The sequence below is a fragment of the Sitophilus oryzae genome, unplaced genomic scaffold (assembly GCF_002938485.1).
Source record: "Sitophilus oryzae breed Bouriz unplaced genomic scaffold, Soryzae_2.0 scaffold_170_pilon_pilon, whole genome shotgun sequence".
Lineage (NCBI taxonomy): Eukaryota > Metazoa > Arthropoda > Insecta > Coleoptera > Curculionidae > Sitophilus > Sitophilus oryzae.
The window spans coordinates 608638-631072 of record NW_022146402.1 but is presented as its reverse complement, the minus strand read 5'-3'; the positions used below and the strand labels follow the sequence as shown (position 1 = coordinate 631072).

The following is a 22435-nucleotide window of genomic DNA, read 5'->3' as shown; positions in this document are numbered from 1 at the left end:
TTCGCATAAAAAAATAGAAATTTTAAAAATTACACGTTGTGTAAGTGATTTAACCTAAAAGTGCCCATACATTTTTTACTTATCGTGATTTTTGTGTGTGTTTTTTAAGACTCTAACAATTCATCAATAAAGCTTAAGTGGAGTGTGTTTTTGGTGCTATGCCTCATCTTTGTTGTGTTCCTGGTGGAAAGGATAGTTACTAAGGATAGTTATTATACTAGGCAGCCTAAAGTGTCCGGAAGAGCAAGAAAAGTGGGTACGAGTTATAAATCAAGAGAATTTTATTGAAAATATCTTTAATAAATTTAAAAATAATAATCTCCCATGATGGTATTAATGAAAACTGGACAATTATGTTTATTTTGTTCATATTGTGGAATCTCCACTCCAAGTGTTGCTGGTTCAGCTTCGATAGATTCAAACACGTAAGTAGGTATTATGATCTAGGGAAAAATAAAGAATATGTGTATTAGAGATCATGAAAAAGATTATTATTTTGAGTTCAAATTTTAAAAGATTTTTGTAAAGACAAGACTGATACAGTTTAAAAGAAGAATGTGTTTTTGTTTGATAATATATAATGTATGTTAAGCATAACATATATTTGTTCAGTAATTTTAATGAATAGTATTGATTATTTATAATACCAAATTAATATCAAATATTTAAGTGATGGCTGAATACAATATGAATAAAATAACAATAAAATTGGTATATTTGCATAATACAAAATTAAGTTTTAAGAATAAAGGTGTTACTAAAAATACTAAGAAATTCATATTTCTTTGTTTTAATTGGTCTAATGTTATTTACATTTTACGTAAGAATTATACCGTATCATCGAAAAAAATCGGCGTCTAGTTGGCTTGGAAATGAACATCAATGACATTCCCTAAATAACTGTACACATAAAATAATTAACTAGAATTTTACAATCTTGGAAAATTTGATATTCTTGAACCTTGATTCTAAATATTCTAAATTTTTGATTTTCTTGGAATTTAGGTTCGGGAAAAACGCTGATTGATTTTTCATTTGGTTTTTCATTATTTTTATTTGGTTTAAAAAAAAAACGGTTCGGCTAACATTATAGCCTCCATCAGTGTTGTGTCATATGAAAAAAATAGTGTCGAATATAATCCAAAAATTGCATATAAAATATTCACACCACGCACATAATGTTTACTGCGTACTCCATAGTCAATGTAGATAATTTTAGTGTTAAGAATAATAATTTTTAAAAAATATGTGGTCATCTTTTGATAAGTTTATATTAGTTTATTAATTGCAGTAAACATTATGAGGTGTGAATTATATAGTATATGTAATTTTTTGGATTATCTCGACACTATTTTTCTCATATGACACAACACTGTGAAGGCTATAGTTAGCCGAAACGTTTTAAACCAAATAAAAAATGAAAACCCAAATGAAAACTTAATCGTTTTTCCCGAACCTAAAAATCCCAAGAAAATCAAAATTTTAGAATAATTTAACATATAAAATGCCAGCGATCTTCATTTCATAGCCATCGCTGACGCCTTTTTAGATAATATTGTATTATTTGTAAATATAATTTTTCGAACATTGATACTTGCAAAATATACATATAAATTTTGTAAATGCAAATAATAATACATCACTATTAGTAGATATTAAATGTTTTTGTTAAATTAGATCGATTTTCAAACCCCAAAATTTAAAATATATTTACATTTTACCCATTATCTTATGTACCTATACATTATTTGTACATTGTAAAACATTTGCTGCATTTGTATGGTTCATAGTTTATTTGCCAAAGTATTTATTACTATAAATAGGTATATATGTTGTAGTTATTAACTGTATATTATGTATATTTCATTTAAACTATATCATTTTTAAAATACAAACCAAAAATCTGAGGAATAATTATGTTTTCCATGTATTCTACAACATATTTATTAATTCGTTATATCTAACTAGCGTGACGTCATAAATCTCGCCCGTAGGCTGATCTTTTAATAGAAGGCACTGCACTTATATTCTGTGTTAATGTTGTGTACGTATGAAAGATGGCGCACCAAATTTTCAACGTAATTATTTTGGAATTTTCTTCAAAAGAGTGCGCTGCGGATGTTCAAATAAAAGTTCGAAATATTCGCGCGCGCACAATACGTCAGAGATATCATCAGGTGCTCATTCGTATAAAATTTCATAATTTGATAAACTACCGTGAAAGATTATCATTAGATTATTTCAGTATTATTTTTTTACGTATAGTCAAAAGTTAATGGTATAATATAAACGATTTTCTTTGTACAACGAATTATGTGAAATTTGTATTTAAATAAATTAAGTTTAAAAAGTTGTTAAGTGTTTTTGTGGAACATGCAAAATAATTTCAAGGAGAAAAATGGTTTTATAAGCAGGGACAGATTATTAACAATCAGTGATCGTTTGCGGGTAGCTAATCTGCATAAAAAAGAGTTGAATTTTAAATATGTGGTTATCGGCGATTTTGGTGTTGGTACGTAACTTTTTTATATTAAAAAAAAAACACTTTATTTAACAATAAAAATTTCAGGTAAAACTTCGATTATACAGAGATACACTGACGGTAAGTTTTACCCTTGATTATTAAGATAAAATTTTATTACTTTCCTATTAATTAAGTATGTAAAGATATGCGCGTTCTGTAACACAAAAACTTTTTTATAAAAGTGCGAATAATCAATAGAAAACACATTCCAAGAATTCTTCGGGGAATAATCGATAGTTTCCTTGGAAATTGGTTTTCCGCTTCCCTTAGTAAGTCAAGGTCGAATTTTGTTTGAATAAGGATCGAACTAAGAGTTTATGTTTATTGTCTGATATTTATTTTGATTGTATTTCTAATTGAGATATAAAAGACGATGATGAAAACAAATTTCAATCAGAACACTAAATGGATTTTTTTGCCTGTACGTACATATCAGAGATTTCTTATCTAAGATTTCCATTTCAGTCTTTTGTTATAAAATACTCGGGCAATATAGTAGCGTAAGTTTTAAAAATATTTTCGTAGACATACCGGGTGATTCAAATTATTATTGTTATATTATAGTTTTCTGCAATAATTGGAATGATGTAATTTTTTTATTCAGCGAATTGTGTTATTATTAAATCTATACCGAGTGTTATTTGAAACATGGCTATTTCTCTAAACCAAAAACTCGTAATATGCTCGTAATACAAAACTAAAGCGTCAAAACGAATGACAATATGTCAGAAAATAAATAAATAATTGCGGCAACTTGATATTTTTTACAGCAGAGCTACCACGTGAATCCCCAGCGCGAAATTTAATTTGCGCGCGGCGCCGCACAGTGATAGAAAATACGACTCTAGAATTCCAAAAGTCTCTTAGTAAGAAAATATATTTTATTTCCTACGAAAATTATTCTATTTTCTTCTTTTTGTGTTCAAATATAATCATTGATATTTAAAGTAAAATTTATAATGCACAGGGTGAGTCAACTATGTGTCGGGGGAAGATATTTCCCTTAATTGTATTTGTATTTGACTAAGAGTGGGTCCCAGGTGGGACCCTCCACTGCGGCCGCGAGGGCCTATTGTGGCTCAGTGTCTACAAGCTCTTTAATAGAAAAAGAGCATTAAAGTTCACCCTCAAGACCCAGCCTTTTAACATAGGCCGTTATGTCCGAGGGTGATATGTCTTCTAGGTCTGATAGGTCTAGCGTGGGTTTGCCAAACACCTCAAACCTGGTCCTGCCACCAGCGGGGCAGGTACACATAACGTGCTTCATTGTTTCGTCATCTTCCATACAGAGTCGGCATTCGGCGTCTTCCACCAGTCCCATCCTCTGTAGTGTAATCCATAGACTAATGTCACGTACTAGAGATAGATTGGACACTGATATAAAACAAATGGGTCCGTCATTTAGAGCCACTTGGTGATCCGGAAGAAACTAATGGAGAGTTTTGGCATAACATAATTTTAGCGTTCCGTTACTTATTAACGCTAATTAAAACGGTAACGTTATTCAAGCGCAAAATTATTCCTTGTAAAATATAAAATAATAAATATAGACTTTTTTACTGCCATTTTATGTTTTATTAGATCATTAGAAATGTAACATAATTACAACAAAATTAAAATTATAAATACATACATTTTAAACACCAACAATAGATCACATAGCGCCTATTTTTTTTTGATTTAACAACTAAATTATAATATAGTAAAAATATTATAGACTACTAATTAACTATTACGAAAAATACTATATATTACCAACTATGTACTTACTTATTTATGATTAAACTATTTTTTTATTTGGTTTATAAATTATTATTTTTAAAATGTCAAAATGACTTTTATAAAAAAGTTTAGTATCTAACACGAAAATGATGATCGACTGTAAGTATCAGAATGCACAAACTAATAAAAACACAAACTATAAACACAAATCACTGAACTTTCCGACAAATCAGGAATATCTGAATTAATAATTATTTAAATAATGATTTAAAAATAACTTGACGGATCACCAACATTTTGTCAACTAGACAAAAACCATAGATAAATGAAACAAGTTTAGATTGGAAAGTGCCCAAAAGGACAATGTAAACACTATTTGGCGCTATTCATGCAACGGTCGCGACCCAAAACTTTTGAAAATTTCGGAGCGGTTCGGCTGTTTCCGGAATTATATCAACAAAATATTGTTTATTCAAATTTATAATTATTTTCGTTTAATTTTATAAATAAAATACAGTGTGTTGCATACAAGAAACTTTATTTTATATAAGAACACATGTATGAAATACCTATGAAACATTGGAAACCGGCGTTATGCCACGATCCACGATGGTTTTTGCAGTTCACAGTTCACAGCACAGCTTTTTAAGTTTTTAATGCCACTTTTTCACAATTATCACCGGTTGGAGTAAATAAAACTTAAAATAAACTCACAAGATAGCAATAATTACTTTGAAAATGCTATAACGCTATAAACATTTTTCAGAATTTCTTTAATGAGAGCGGTTTAGATTTTGAAAGATTATTATGATTTTTGAAGATTCTGACTTTGACAAGAGAAAATTATTTCTGTTTTTGTTTGCCGTTGTTCTTAGCGACCTAAATAGCGACCGCTATAGCAGCGCCAGATCGCGTATAACGGTCGCGACCCAAAATAATTTCGCGACCTAAAATTTTTACGGGCTTTCCAATCTAAACTTGTTGCATTTATCTATGACAAAAACTAGACCATAGACAGTAGTTAACATAGAGACTGTCATGTCATCTTCATAATATAAATTAGAAACCTGTACTTTAATGTCTTTTGCGCCGTCTGGCGATGCGGAAGAAACTAAATTTGTAGTTCTATAAAATTACCATTGAGTGTCTAGGGCATGGTGTAATCTCAGCCGGCAGTGTATACCAGGGGGGTGACAGTAAACCGGAAAATTGGAAACAGTTGTGGCGCGGTCCTACCCAGGCAGAAAGCATGGCCTTCTAGACTGTCCTAGACAAAAATCTGAATATTTCTATATGATTTCTGTCAATTTCTGTTACGGAACATTTTTATGCACGTCGGCGTCCTCTTCTTTTGTCTGTGTGTCAGCCATGTGTCAACTCCCGAGGCCTCTGGCAAGGTCGGGCGCCATTTTAATTTTTGCCGTTTTAGATTTGATTGGAAGTTTGTTTATGATATTTCGGCTGAAATTTATAAGTACAAAGATGTTTTTTGATATAAAGTTTCTTGTTAACACTTTAATAAAGTATATATAGTAATAATTACATGAAGAAAATGATGAAATCGACGTTTCTGCGTGTAGTAGGTATGGGCCATATTATATGTAAAAATAGGTAATATATTAACTGTTTTTATATTTTTTTAGCTTTAGATCCAAGGATCTTGGGATATTCTTTACCAAGGATTTTTCCGTATCTCTACTTTAAAGACTGATCGGTGATTTTGAGCAATTGAAAGCAAGTTACACAAGGTAAATTATGATTATTGAACTATTATTAGCCTACATTAATTATCTACAAGATGAACAGAAATGCGTAATTACATATCACATAGGTACCTATTATGTATTTTCATAGCAATAATGCTATGTATGTAGATTATTTTTTTTGTAGATTATTTTTAACATACAAATGAGGTATTAGATGTATATGTATCATATTTTTTATTCATTTTATTTTCATTCAAGTCCTGTTTGATTTAATTCACAAAAGCCTTATGTACCTATATTTATGTTTTTTACATATTTTTTTTTTTGATTCCAGGTTTTGCGTGGGTTCCTGTTGTCTTTTTCCTGCTTCCAGTTAGTTTTACGCCCGTGAAGCTGTGAAAACATTTATTTATATTCAAGTTTCTGTAAGTCAGTGCACTGTTACTTTACTAATTCACTTTAACACAACATCTCTGATGTTATTTAAATATTTTGATATTGATACAGTAGTTTATGTGTTTATAGCTCTTTAATTGTGTTGATTTGCATATTTATATTGTTCTAAATTCCAAATAAATATTTTTGAGTAATTTTGTTGTATTATTAACTACTAGAAAGAGTAAAAGTATATTAACCCTCATTTAAACCTCCTGAACAGCCCGCCATTAAAAACCGGAAACGGAAATAAATTTCATAAAATTGAAATTGTCATGTCTATGTCATGTCAAATGTCCCAGCCGCCATATCTGAAAATTAGTTACCCAGGCAGCCACGCTGTTTCCATAATTTAACATTGACTTGACACTTCTTCTTGTATTTATTATTTTATGGTGTATACTGCAGTGAGCGTACGCGCTCCATTCCTACCAGCCTTTAGGAGTTCATCTGTTCTACGTTTGGATGGCCCAGTTAGGATTGTCTTGGCATGTTCCATTCCGGGATTGTCATTCTATACACCTCTGACATCTCTTTTCAGTTCGCGTAAATAACGACAAATAATGTCTCCATGCCTACTAATTAAATATACCATTTTTGGAACTCCGTAAAAAAATTGTTTACGGAGATATAAATTCAAATGTCAACTTTTTGTGATTCCTGAATATTCCTAAAGATAAAACGGTGATTGATTCGTTATCTTACAACCAAAAATTGGACTTTTGGAATTCTAGATTTATATAGTTTATAAATATAGGTAAATATAGGCTATAGTTTTCTATCATTGTGCGCCGGCGCAGCGCGCCGAATATGTCCATGGTTGGCAACAATGAATTTAAAAAACGCGCCCTCGATTCCGTAACTAAAAGTTTAATTGATATCAAATATACCATTTGATATCTATTAAATTATAAATGCCTCAATAACTCACCAATAAACAATTTACCTCTATACAAAAGTGCTGGAGATTGATAAAATAATAAACTTTTTATTTCCACAAGTATAATTAGTGGAGAAAGTTAAAAGTTTGTTAACTCTTTCTACTAATTGAAAATTACTATCTACTACAATATTGACTTTCCGAATTCATACATTGAAATTAGCGGAATAAACTTCTACGTTAATTGGAACCACTAATTTTGAGGTTCTAAACGAGTCTTAAATAAGTTTAGTATAAAATATATATTTGAATCACTATGTATACACTTTAAATAGGATCTATTTGCGGCACTGGGTCACCCTGTATAACATTTTTATTGTAAAATAGATTATTAAAAAAAAAATAAAATAAATTATTGTAGGTACCTATATCTGTAATTAATTGATATAAATAAAATAATAAAAGTCAGTTACTGACAGAAATAAGATTTAATCAGAAAATCGGATGTAAGTCTTGTTTATGATAAGGATATGATATAGTGGATATAGGTATTGTGGTATTAATTTATACTGATATGATTACATTTATTTAGAAATACAATATGATCGAAAAAAAAAAACGGCGTCAGCGATGGCTATGAATTAAAGATCGCTGTCATTTTATATGTAAAATTATATGGGGAATGTCCATCGTCATTTCCAAGCTAACTGGACGCCGCACAGTGTAACGAAATCGGGAAATGCGGGACATTAGCCCAAAAAACAAAAAAATTAATTCATCAAGTTTTTTATATAGATGGATAAAGGACATCCCAGAGCCCCACCATGTGAGATATTTCTTGAGTTGACCTCTTAGTCGGGGAGTTATGGTGGGTTAAAGTTATGGTTTCCTTAATTTACCAAATCTGTACAAAAATTTCATGCAATGAAATTTATTATTTTCAGAAGTTTCCTTGTGCTGTTCAATTCCAACAATTTTTTCCGTAAAAAGAGGTCTTTTACCAACAACAAACCTGAAAAAAATGTCCCAATTTTTTTCAAATCTAGTTTCTACATGTTTATTATGACTTTCAAAAAACGCTTACATTCGCGCAAGGTTATATATACAAAATATCATAGAGTGAACCTTCTAGTATACTGTTACATATAAATTCCATCCACCTAGATTCGAACCTGGAAGAAAAAAATAAATTTCTTCGGCAATAATTACGTTTTCCATTGATTCGACCGTAGTTTTTATCAGTAATTTTTTGTGCTATTATTTCTTTATTGAAAAAGCTATACGCTTGCTATGAACATACTGAATGCTATTTTAGGGGCGAGGAACCATCCTCACATTGGGGTGGGGGACAGTTTACAACAATTCAGAAAATCTCAATATTGGAGAAAAATTACTCAAGAGAATATTTTTTCAAACCGGCAAAATTTTCTTCGATATATTTAACACTCCACCCTCAATGCTGCATCATTTTTGGTGCCAAACTATTGAAGAGATATTGCACAACTTATTGATATATTCGGATCCTCCACTTTCACATCTGCGACCAAAGCACTCTAAAAATAAAAAAGTAGACTTGTTTCCGGAAGCGAAATAGCTCTTGTATATGGATGGAGAAGAAATTGAGAATGATTTTTAAGCATGTTTTATGTAAGTGCCTTACATATTATGTTATTTTGGAATAATATACACCCCACATAAATTATCGCATCACTTATTAATTTGGAAAACTGCAAAGTATTCTTAAATTCTCTTGGTTAACAATAATCTCAAAAGTTATTTGCATTAATAGCAACTTGTTAAGGAATGGAAAGTATATCATAACTCAGGCAGACCTTAGATTTAAGTTTTTTACATAAAAATGTTTGAAGCGTTTCAAGAATAAATACTTCAAAAAATATAAGTGTTGCGAAATTTTTACGTTTTTTTCGCATATTATATTATTTAATACTATTAAATGATATTTGCCACTTGTGTCGTTCTCTTTGAGTTTTGCAGTCTTATCTAATTTATCCTTGATTATTTGAATATTTAGGAATGTTGATTGAGTTTTGACATATTAACGGGAGATAAATGATTGTTCGACAGCAATTTGATAACGTTTTTGGTCCATAAGAGCTATAAACTCTTCGTAAATAAAAAAATATACCTGTGAAGTCCTTTTATAAAACTTCGTTTTTTTTTGACCTTCCATTACGCCTTTTTTTACTCTTTTCGCTCTGTAGCAAAAATTCCTAGTCGTATTATTTAATTTCTGTCAAAAAATGTCAGCAAGAATAGTAATAACTGAAGAAAAATGCCAATGTCCCACTATTTTAGTTTTCGTTACACTGTGCGCCGGCCGCGCCGTTTTGTATCGATCGTACGGCACTTAATACAATTATGTACCTATTTCGTTTGTGCGTTTGCAATAATTTTATATTAATAAAAATACTTAAGTATATTGTTTAATTCGATTAAATTTTTGTTTAACTTTATTAAACTTGGAAAAAATCCCTAATTAAGTTTTAAAGGTCAGTAGAAAAATTGGTAAAATTACCGTTATGCAATGACATAAAACACGTCAACCGTAGAAGTACGTTTTTGAGTCTATTATACAGGGTGTCCCAGAAATAAGTGCAAATATTTTAACTGATAGTATAGTTCAACCCCAGAAAAACGTCTATGAGGGTTTTTTCGCGAAAATTTTTTTTTTGAAAATTCGAAATTTTTTGAAAAATTTTTTGGAATTTTTTTTAGTTTTTAGTTAAAAAACATAATTTCTTGATAATATGGCAACATATGTACTAGATTAAATTTACAAGAAAGAAAATCCAGAAAAGATGCGGCGGTTCTCAAAATTTTAGCAAAAAATTTTTTTTTTGGAAATTTTCAAAGTAAAATAACTCCGTTATTTTGGACTTATTTGAAAAACGATAAAGAGAAAATACGTTGCTTTTATCGAGATCTACCACCCCTTAAAATACCTGCACTTATTTCTAGGACACCCTGTAGTATCTCACGTAACAGAGGAAATGTCGAAATACGACATCCAAAAAATGACAGAAAATACTATTTGCCCGTGAAACTTTTTCAGGGGAATTTTCTTCATCATATAAGGTAACGATTGGAGCAGATTTTGCCGTAAAAACATTGGAATGGGACGAGGAACTTAGAATACATTTGCATTTATGGGACATAGCTGGCCACGAAAGGTTTGGAACACTAACAGGAATTTTTTATCGACACTCGTAAGTATATACTGATCATTAGATTACAGAGTATAGTTTCCGCATCTAAAGAAGAACCCACCGCATCATCAATTGGACGACTGCATTGCAACCGACTCTTGTTTCTGATTGTTAATTTTGCTGATCCATGAGCGTCAGCTAGATAGGTTTTTTCCAGGGTTGGCATGATTTAAATCAAATAATTTAAATCGTGATTTAAATCAAGTGATTTTTTTAATTTTAATCATGTGATTTAAATAAAAAAAAATAATTTTATTGAAACTTTATAATAAATCAAAAAATAACTGTAAAAGTTATAAAAATGTGTCCTAGAAAACTATACACATTTTCTATAACAGATGTAGCAGATAATAAATCGAAAAATAATTGTAAATGTTATAAAACTATATAAAAATATCTATTCATAATAAATAATTTAATTGTTGGACTGATTTTTGAACTAATTTCGTGGGAATCCATTAGACCGCTAAACACAAGGATTTATTTTAAAATTTCTGTATAAGTGACAAAAATTCCCTGTTCAGATACATATCATTCGCAAAGTCTAGTGCAGAACTACGTTCTTCTAATATAGAGATTATATCTTTATTCCCGAGAATCTATAATTCTTATCAGAAAATATGTTGTTTTGTATTTTTTTTGAAACGGTTGTATGTTTCCAAATTCCTACCGACATTTTGATCTGCGGTAAGTACATTAGCGTAACTAGGAATTCATCCTGGGGGGGGGGCTTGGGGTTGAGCCAGGGGGGCCTAGGGTTTTTGTTTTTTAAAAAATGAAGAAAAATGCTAAAAACATATTTTTTTGAATAAAACGTTTTACATGAATTTCTCTATCAATAAATTTCATAGACTTGGTTATCAGACCGTGTTCCCGTAGATTACTTAAATACCTACAAATTTTCCAAAAAAATAAAAATTAACCCATTTTTTGAACACAACAAAATAATATTAACTAAACAAAACTAGAAAACGTAATTTTTACTACATCACAAGCAAATAAAAATTATTATGTAGCCAAGAGTCATAATTCAATATTTGTCTGGGGGGTGCCCAGCAGTACCTAGGGGGTACCCGGCACCCCCGGGCCTCCCTGTAGTTACGCCAATGAGTAAGTACTTTACACTTTGATATTAGATAATACATACTAATTTCATTCTCGATTTAAGACTATTTCCGAACAATAGTGTATTGTTTTATTAGGAGTAAAAATTATACTTTTTTTGACGATTTTGACCTTTGAAGGACCATTGTAAAGCTATTCCCACGTTACAGGGAGGCACAAAAAGTACATTTTTATTCCGAATAAAACATACTATTTTTTTTAAACATTACAAATAATTTTTTAATCAATTTCAAACATTGCAAATAAATATAAACAGTAATCGAACAACAATTTGTACACTCGTTGAATTTGACACTTAATATCAGTTTAATAATATATTTTTGTACTTTTGTGCTTATGCGTAACAGTGCTTTACTTTTATGCCTAGGCGTTAAAATGACAAAAAATTAATACTTTTGAGACGTTTGAAAAAAATCATTTTGATCTGAAGCGAACGACTTTTCTTTGCGGAATATATTGGTGGAATATATGTGGAAAAATCACACGCCCCGTAGAATTGTTAATGTTAATCTAGATAGATTTAGCCATTTAGGATAGGACTTTAATTGGAAATAAGTCCTAGTCATTTCCCAATCCGATTTAAATATTGTTTTGAATTAAAATAAAAAAAATCTGATTTAAATAAAAAAAATCTGATTTTTTTAATTTTTTTAAAAAATCATGATTTTTTCCAACCCTGGTTTTTTCTAATGCTATAAAAATTATTTTGAATTCAAAGAATCCTCCAATGATCGACATAATGTGGTAGATTTTTTTTGTGGTTAATTATTTTGAATTAATTCGCTAAACACAGATTGATGACGCTCCTAGGTTGCGGCCAGGCCACTTGTTACTACTGTTTCCCTGGTTACTGATTCAGTCAAGAATTTTCATTTCTAATGTAATTTTTAATAAGAGTTCCAGACTTTATCATGATACAAAGCCCACTTTTTTAACACCTTTTGATCGCTGATGAAGACAACAGAACATTAAATTTTTAATTTCAATTAGATATGTTTATTACGTGAAATGGCGTTTGCAGGTTTAGGACCATTAAATAAAAAACCTTTTATGTAAAAAATGACCCAGTTTTGACCTGTATTCTCGTCTTTTTCAAAGCTATTTTGAACTAAAAGGTTCCTTTGTCAAAAGTAAGTAACTAGATTATCCTGATAGTACGGGTGCAATCAACAACAGTACACATAATTATCTGTCAATATGGGCAGATGTTGTTGATTGTACCCATACTATCAGGATAAGATACTTACTTTTGGCAAAATAACCTTTTAGCTGAAAATAGACTTGAAAAAGACGAGAAAACACGTCGAAATGTCGGCGGTAATTTTTTAAATAAAAGGTTTTTTAATTCCTGGTCCTGAACCTGAAAAACGCCATTTCATATTGTATAACATAAGGACGCAAATATACCACCCTATTTTTATTACGTTGATAGCCGTGGCAGCTTGTAGTGTGGGTACAGTCTCCTCAAGAAAAATGCTTTACTATTTTTTATCTATTCTTCTAGCTGCTAAAAATGACGTCATAGCTCTTTAAATTTGCAATTAATTCAAGGTTATATACAGGGTGAGTCTTAATAAGTGCAAATATTTTCAGGGGTGGTATATTTCGACCCCGAGGAACACGTCTATGAGTTTTTTTTGCAAAAAGGATGTTCAAAATTGTGCATTTTCTTTAAAAATTTCCTGTATACTGAGTGCGTCTCAAAAGTGTGCTGACACCTATAACTTTTATTTTTTCAGATAAAAAAATTAAATTTCGCATGTTAGTAGATGACAAATTAGGATTGATTGGCGTATTAAATTCTTTTCGGTCACTTTCTGTTTCACCGGAAATGACTACAACTTTTGAGATTGACAGTTGAACTACAACTAAATGATACCCTTGGTATTTTTTTACTTCTCAATAGAATGACATAGCATATGTCAACTTTTGACATTTTGAACTGAAAAAATAGCATTTTAACTTTAATTTAGAGTGCCATGGTCATAAATGTAAGGCCAATTTGACTCGAAATACCATGTGTGTGGTACCAAATTATTCGTAAAAAATGTTTTTTTCCAAATATGCTAATGAACCACCCTCCTTCCGAACTAAAAATTGAGATATGATTAAGAATACGATTTGGGTATCTTTTAACGGGCCAAGATAAGGCACGAATAACATTAAACGATCAAATATATTTTTTCAAGGCTCCTTGATTAAAAATTTGTTTTTTAACACAGCCATGACACCACAGAATATCTAGCTACGCTGCGTATCTAACTACGCTTGCGTAGCTAGGTATTCTGTGCATGACACTCTAGATTGAAATTAGTAAAAGTACGATTTTTTTGGGTGGAAATGTCTAAAGTTGACATATGAAGTGTTCAAGTCATTCTATTCAGAGTGTCATCTTCTATCGAATAAAGTAAAAAATATCGAGGGTGCCAATATCGAAGTTTCATAGTCATTTCCGGTGAAACAGAAAGTGACCGAAAATAAATGAATATGCCAATCAATCCTAATTTATTCATATATTCATACCAAATTTTTTTATCTGTAAAAATAAAAATGTTATAGCAGTAAGCGACTTTTGAGACGCACCTGGTATTTAAAAAAACTTTTTAAAACCGCCTGTTCACCGCAAATTGTCCCACGGTATATAATTTGGCAATTTCTGATATTATCATGTAAATACAGAAAAAAATCCTGTAGCTCTCAAACTTTTTTAAAAATAAATATATTTGTTTAAATTTTTAAACTTGAATAACTCCGTTATTTTGGACTTATTTGTAAAACGGCATAGAGAAGATATATTTGTTTTATCGAGATCTACCAGCCCTGAAAATATTTGCACTTATTTAAGACTCACCCTGTATAGCAATTTAATTTTTCAACGTACGTTAAACAATAAATTATTAGGAATCAATTATTATCAATAATAATAAAATACAATAGAGATATAATAAAAAATTATAATAAAATATAGCCCAAGCAGGTATCTACTCTAAAAATTATGTTATGTATTATTTTTATTTTAGGGTGGGAGCAGCTTTGGTTTTCGACCTTACTCGACCAGAAACATTTAAATCGACTCTAAAGGTAATATTTTTGTAATCAAAAAAAGACAAACTTCAAATTAGTAGAGAATCATCAGCATTAGCATTAAATGAATCAGGATGATTAACAATAAAAACTGTGTTATATTTTTATGATTTTTAAATTACTTTTATTTATGTAATGAATTTTATGGCGGATACAGTTTCACTAAAGCAGTTTAACCATAGACTTAAAATAAAATATAGACTGAGCATCTCATTCATAAATAGCTGGAACATGCGGTGAGACAATGTCTTGTTATTGTTGTGTTATTGTTTTAGGTTATAACGAGTGCGACACGAGCGATAGATAGGTTGTCTCTGTCGTAACAGTCGTTCCTTGACGACTCTGCCGAGAAACACAACACTGTCTTTCGTTTCTCAAGTACACCTGAACTCTCCGTATCATAGCCGGGTAATTTTTTTATTTTAATGAAGCTATAATTAAATTAAAAATATATCGTATTTAAACTTTTTTATATTTTATTAAGATTTAGGACAGGTTTTTTAAAAAAGTTTAGAAAAAACGTCTTAGAGTCCAAAAAGGATAAAAATAATAAAATATACGTTATAGAAGAAATTTTATAATCGAAATTACGTAATTTTTGAAATTAATAATAAATTATTAATTTTAATCAAACATTTACAACCCCTAATATTAATCAAAATAGGATCTATTCCACAGATAAATAGAATCGGCGACAGGGAGAGAAAAAAAAATGATTGTTGTAATTTTTTTTCTGGTTAAGTGATGTCTTATTATGTAAATTAGAGAAAACATAAATCTGTTCCATTAATGCAAGGAAGGTGATAGGAAGTGGATAAAATGAAAACTACATTTATTTAACTCGGTACTGTCTTTATTATACCGGGTGCGTCCCAAAAGTGGCTCATCCCCATAATATTTTTATATTTTCAAATAAAAAAACAAGATTTAGTATGTTAGTATATGACATAAATTAGGATTGATTGACGCATTCAATTGTTTTTGGTCACTTCCTGTTTCACCGGAAATGACTATAACTTTTAATCTTTAAACGGCACCCTCGGTATATGACACTCTGAATAAAATGACATATCATATGTCAACTTTCGACATTTTCGCATATGGTTTAATTGTAATTGTAACACGCGGTTCATAACGACAATTTGACTCGAAATACCAAGTGTGTGGTATCAATATATTCATAAAAAAATGCTTTTTCCAAATATGCTAATGAGTCACCCTTTGTTCCATTTGAAAAATTACATATGTATGATAAAAATACGATTTGTACATCTTTTAACCGGCCTAGACAAGACACGAAACCCATTAGACGATCAAAACTATTTTTCCAAGGCTCCTTGATTAAACCTTAGTGTTTTTAACAACACCATGGCACCCTGGATTGAAATTTAAAATACGATTTGTTTTTAAGCGACAATGTCAAAAGTTGACATATGATATGCCATTCTATTCAGAGTATCATTTTTTATCGAATAAAGTAGCAATATACCGAAGGTGCCTTTAAAAATCAAAAGATGTAATCATTTCCGTGAAACAGGAAGATACCAAAAACAATTGAATACGTCAATAAATCCTAATTTATGTCATATACCTACTAACATACAAATCTGTTTTTTTTATCTGAAAAAATAAAAAAGTTATAGGGGCGAGCCACTTTTGAGACGACCCGGTATATTAAAAAATATTGCTTCATAATGTAATATCATTTTAAAATTCTTGTATGTTATTTTAGATTCTCAAGATAATTTTAGAATAAACCGGAATATATTTTTAATAAAAGCATTATTAATTATTAACAGGGTTATAATTATGATTTTGTTACAATGTAAGTAAGTAAATAATGTAATGTAAGAGAAAAAATTCAGATTTTACATTTTACTAAAATATTATCTAAATAAGCGCCTTTCTACAACAACGCCACTTACTCCTAATGGGTATATTGAGAGTTGCCTACCGGTCGAAAGTTGTTTCAAGACTTAAATGGATTATTTAAGTCAAATTTCTTGCAAATTTGGCACTGACGAACCATATTTTATAGTTCTTGAACAGAAAAAGTCAATAAAATAAACAATTAAAGACTACAAGCTAAGAAAATGCGTTAATACAGCCGGGGATATAGCGGCAACAAAGCTTTACCGCACACGTGCGACGCGTACTACAAGGTAATAAATGAATGAATAGGCTCCCTCGCTTCTAATCGGTGTTGTCATATTGTAAAGAACTTATCCTTTTTAAACAGTATCCGACTTATAATTTAGTAGTATAAGGACTATTTAATACATCTATGGAATATTAAAACCTACTTTATTAACCTGTAGTATTAATATCTCAATATATGCGTATAACAAGAAAAAAATATTGATAATATTAAAGACGTGACAATATAGGCTGGATGAGGAAGGCTCGGTCGACTGTACCCAGAAGTAAACATGTGTACAAAAAAAATTGTTTGACCGCGTTGAGATGTAAATAGTGTAGTCTATATTTTATTTTAAGTCTATGAGTTTAACTGATTCAGTTTTAATGAAAGACTGAGAAATATTATTTTATAATAAGTTATTTAAGTTTGAATTTGCTCAGACCTTTACGATATCCTTTTTTTAAAGTATAAAATTTTAATTGATTTGAAATAACTTAGTGGCTGACGGATCTTCGAAATAAAGTTCACTTACCGGGTGGTCAACCAATTCCAACCATACTCCTAGCGAACAAAGGAGACGTAACTACAAACACATTACCTAATGATATTGACGTTTTTTGCAAGGAAAACCAAATCATGGCTTGGTACATTACATCAGCTAAAGACAACGTTCATATAGGTAAGGAAATTTTAACTCAAATTTTTATTCAAGTGGAGCATCTTAAGCACAATGTGATTAAAGTCTTATAAACAATTCCTACGAGAAATGACATTAGATTTTTTTCACTTTTTTTGTTTGCTTGATCATAAACCTCTTTGATCATATAGTTAGTACCTTATGATAAAAAAGGCGTGAACTTGGCTTGGAAATGATAATCTATGACATTTATGATAAAAATTTACGTATGTACATTCAGGCTGAGAGCGTCGAGCGTCGCGTCGCGTTAGCGTCGCGTCCGATCCTTGAGGCTGGGAGCGTCACATGAGCTTGTTCTTTAGGTTTTCAGTTTGTAAAATGGCTTCAAGGAGAGCAGTTTGTCTAATGTTAAAACCATATTTTACATTCAAAAGAATGGACAAAAAAGTAGGAATTCACCCTATAAACACCCTTTCATCATTTATATTTTGAATTGAGAGAACATCCTGACCGATTTTTCAACTATATGAGAATGTCCATTTCAACATTTGATTACTTACTTAGTAAGGTGCTTTAAAAAATTAAATATTATTAATATTAAATATTAGTAGGTTGGAAAACAACGTCACTAATTATCAGAAAAACTCATATACTAGGCAAAGGTTAGTTTTGGGTCGAGATTTCCGTATGTAAGAAGAGTACAATGCGTTTATAACGTACTGAACAGAGGACAGTAAACACGTTGCTAAACGTATGAAATAAACCGAGTAACTGTGCACATCGCTAAGAGACGTGGAAGGGGATATAGCAGATTTGTCGCAGTTGACCGGTCGACCTAATCAATAGCTTTTTTCGTTTTCCTGTTATTACCGATTCTGAACCGTCTTAGAACTGTGATGCGTATGCGCAGAAGGAAATATGAAGACATTATTTCATTTGCGCATGCGCTGCAGAGTTAATAATACCTTTGTCAGTACTTAAAGTTCTAGGGAAAGGTGTACGTCATGCGTTCAGCTTCACGATTTAATTACGTCTCGTGATACTTAATTTGTTTATTTATTAACGAGTCGTTGTAATTTTCCCTATAGCTTGAATTTTTTTAAGTGCAAGCTAGACTTGCATTTTTGGTAAAAATAAGTGGAATTGAGTGGGTGTTCGATAGTAGTGGCGCTATTAGAACTCTGAATTCAAAAATCGATATCTCGAAATCTATTAGAAATAATAGATTGTAGTTTTTTCAAGAACTTTGTTAATATTTCTGCTCTATTCTCTTTGTAGTCAGTAAGTGAAAATCTTTATCAATAAAAAATTACACGATTGCTGAAAATTGCTATGCTCTAAAAGTAAATAGATGGATTGTTTACAATTTTTGAATGGAAAAAATAACCTCATTTAATTTTTCTTATGTAAACATATTGTAAAACATCCGATCTTGAAAATAAAAAAAAGTTTCAATATCTAAAGTGGTTCTTGAGTTATGGCCTTTTATGTGTTAAAAAGTTGAGTTTTTAAATTATCGCGATTATACTGATGTTTTCTCGTTATAAAAAAAATGACACCCTAACGATGTCCTTATAATTCCATTTCAGATGCTCAGAAACATGTCTAATGATTTTATCTAGTTATCTCTTGAAAAAAAGTCTTTTAAAAATAAGCGGTTTGCGATCGTGATTTTACTTTACTTGATAGGGAAGGGCGTATCGGCAACGCCGCAACAGCACACCGTCGCGCGTCGCGTCGGTCGGTCGCATTTCTCTCACTCCGACTTAATAAGATCCCTATGTGATTTACTTCCACACATGTAAATGCCGACCCAAAAGTAACAGTTGCCAGCACGGTATTTTACCTGCCCAAAGGCTGATGGTTATAACAATCAGGTAAGAAAATCAGCTCTCATATATTTACTCGTACTGTGAAAAAATAATTACTAGAAATACCTAGAATTGTAGCTATTTCTTCAAGTAGTCGATCATGCAGATTTCTATTTTTATATTGAGGCAATTTTGCATTCCACAGTGCAGGTCTGCTTGCCTGTATTTCGGCGATTAGCACATTAGCACCTCTGCGTGCTGGTCCTCATACGCCCTGACAACCACTGAACCACAAAACACATATACAAGGAGAAGTGCGAGCGCCTTGCTAAATATTGGAAAGTGAAATTGACGTTTAAATTTGACACTGTTGACAAGTCTACTGCTACTAGCGCCCCCAATATCGCTTGTAGGAACTACGGACTAGATTGTAACGCATGGCGGGAAGTTTAAAAAAATAAAAAATTTTAATTCATTTATTTTTAATTATGACATACATAAAAACACAAAAAATACACCATTTTTTAATAATATGTTTAATATCATTATCAAATATACAACAGAAATTAATTTCAACAAAATAAATTAATAAAATTAAAAGAATAATGTTACAAGTAGATCAAGAGACAAAATTAATTATAACAAAACTGAAAAAAATGGCGGCAAATTATATAGGAAATGTCATCGATCATCATTTTTAAGCCAGCTGGACGATTATTTCAAACATACAAGCTGAGTTCGTTCATAGTGCTCTTAGAAATCTAGATAAACAAAGAATAATAAATTAAAAGTATTCCAGGGGAAAAGAGAGGAAGAACCTGTATCGTCTCTGATATCTGTCAGGGTATTGTTGAAAGTGTCATCTTTTGCTCGAAGAAGTTTTCAGGTCGATTAAAAGATGACATTTACAACAATACTTTGCCGTAACTTTCACAAATATCAGAGAGAGAGTACAGGTATTGCCTCTCTTTTCCTCTGGGATGCTTTATATCTGTTGTTCTTTGTTTATCTATATTTCTCAGAGCAGCATGCCGAACACGACTACAGTATATAATAATTTCAATATCCTAAGTGGAAAGAAAAAAGATCACCCTTCTGTTTTGTACTATGGTCCCTTTCTTCCGATGGCTCATCTCGTTGATACTTAGGAAGGTATCCATAAAATATATATTTTATTATGGGTCCTGGGATGAAAAAATATAAAATTCAATTTGATTTGATGATCCTTTTCTGTCACCTAAATCAGGAGAATGACAATGAGCATGTTAAGATGAAAAAACTTATTTATCAACACTTACCTACACGTTAGTCCAAGGAGTTTTATCAAAAACCTATATTTGCCTAAATAATTTATGTATTCAATTTACAAAGCAAACTGCAGCGTGTAAACAAAAGAAATAAAATGGCGACAAGTCAACGTCAACGACCCGACAAGGAGAAAAGTGGTGTTCGAATAACAAATTATGGGTTACAAAAAATTGTTTTTGTCTCCTTTCAACGCACACTTTAGAAAGAAAAAGAGATGAACAGTTATACTGATGATAAGAATGTCAAGGTTTTATCTGTCACTCTTGTCAATAATTTATCGGTAAGGAAGATTCCTAGAAAATCGCTTGTAGTCAAGTTTTCAACCATTTCCAGTTCTCCCATAAGAAGTGTCATCCACCTGCACTGAACGCTATAAATCTCGCCGAAAAACAATTCAGATTGAACTCGACGCTCAGCGAACGCTAGCGCAACACCGAGAGCGACGCTTTCTGCCTGAACCTATGGCCTGAACGGTCTAATTAAAGTTAAGGAAATTGATTCCATTTCGTGGCGACGCGAACGCGACGCTCGACTCTCTCAGCCTGAATGTACCTTAACATGTCAGCGATATTCGTTCCCAAGCCATCTCAGACGCCGTTATGCCTTTAATGACATTTAATTAAACATTTAATATTGTTTTAGATGACGCTATGATAAGACTGACACACGCTGCCCTCAGAAACCACCACAGTCTTCAATTTCCTCTTATTACAGATGACGTAATAAGATTGACAACCGAAGCTGATAAAAGTACTAAAGAAAACTCGGCAGAGGAAAAAGAAAGAAAATTTCTTTGTTGTTCTTATTAGACGAAGAGGTTTTATCAAAGTTGAGTTGGGACGCTTCGTAGTATACAAATAAGTTGGAAGCCAATCTATTTACTTTGATGGTAAAAGTCAAAGGTAAAAGTCTTCTAACTCGACTTTGACAAAACAGGCAATACTATCCAAGCGAAATAGAAGTGAGACGCGCGCAGCGTTATTATAAGTAGACAGTTATATAGCATCGCAGTGTACTTGGTCCAAGTAAACTTTGACCAAATACACTACTTTGACCGTGTCGTCTTAATATAAACAGTACATTAACGAATCTCTAGTTGATGATCATTTATTAACATCAGAAATGATTATTCTGATTAAAATTTATAAATAAAATTAAAATAATATAAGCAAAAATTGTACTTCTTGAATAGATTTCCAGTAATTCTAAATTAGCTGAAATTTTTGACAGATAAAATTTCTGACAGATGATTTTTTCAGCCAACAGAATTACTGGAAATCTATTCAAGGTCGTTACGCCGTTACGCCGATACGCCGTTTCTAGGATAGTGTGGATGTGTGGATGTGTGGATGCACTCTCATGAGTATAGAATATTGTAAATTTATTCAGAATACCTATATTATATTTAGTTTTATTAGTTTGTCGTTTATATCAGGAGAATTCTTAATATTAATTGGTTGGCAAATTGTAATGTAAAAACCAGGTAAAAACAACCAATAATGATACTCATTGTTATATTTAAAGTTTGTCTAACCAGAGCAGAGGATACAAGACAATGACAGTTGTTTTCTGATAATTTACTCCACAGGTAAATTGTTATTTTTGACATTTTTAGGACGCCGTCTGTTGAAATCACTCACTTTTAGGACAGATTTTATACTGTAGATAAGTATTTATAGCAGAAATGTTTTTTAATGTATAATGATAAATTCTTAATTATCCTGACAAATCAAATTATGTAATATTACTATTTTCTTTATTGATAATTATATTATATAAAATATGATATAGAGGTTTTATGACCCCGTGTCCTTTGTATGCCCTCCCACTTTCATA

At 31.1% G+C, this 22435-nt stretch overlaps 1 protein-coding gene across 1 annotated transcript; it reads left to right on the top strand.

Annotated features, from left to right (window-relative positions):
* Positions 1 to 2067: 2067 nt before the first annotated feature.
* Positions 2068 to 22385, top strand: LOC115881235 (ras-related protein Rab-32-like). Its single transcript, XM_030898652.1, has 6 exons — positions 2068 to 2512; positions 2570 to 2602; positions 10341 to 10494; positions 14640 to 14700; positions 17342 to 17522; positions 21242 to 22385. Exons 1-6 carry the CDS (start codon positions 2374 to 2376, stop codon positions 21406 to 21408), a joined length of 735 nt encoding a protein of 244 aa, XP_030754512.1. The 5' UTR covers positions 2068 to 2373; the 3' UTR covers positions 21409 to 22385.
* The last annotated feature ends 50 nt before the right edge of the window (positions 22386 to 22435 follow it).

What these genes read in the sequence shown, in the direction of transcription:
- LOC115881235 (XM_030898652.1), top strand. Translation starts at nt 2,374, where the DNA reads ATGCAAAATAATTTCAAGGAGAAAAATGGTTTTATAAGCAGGGACAGA. An exon ending in TATCGGCGATTTTGGTGTTG is followed by an intron (nt 2,513 to 2,569) that starts GTACGTAACTTT and finishes TAAAAATTTCAG; the next exon opens with GTAAAACTTCGATTATACAG. An exon ending in TATACAGAGATACACTGACG is followed by an intron (nt 2,603 to 10,340) that starts GTAAGTTTTACC and finishes AAACTTTTTCAG; the next exon opens with GGGAATTTTCTTCATCATAT.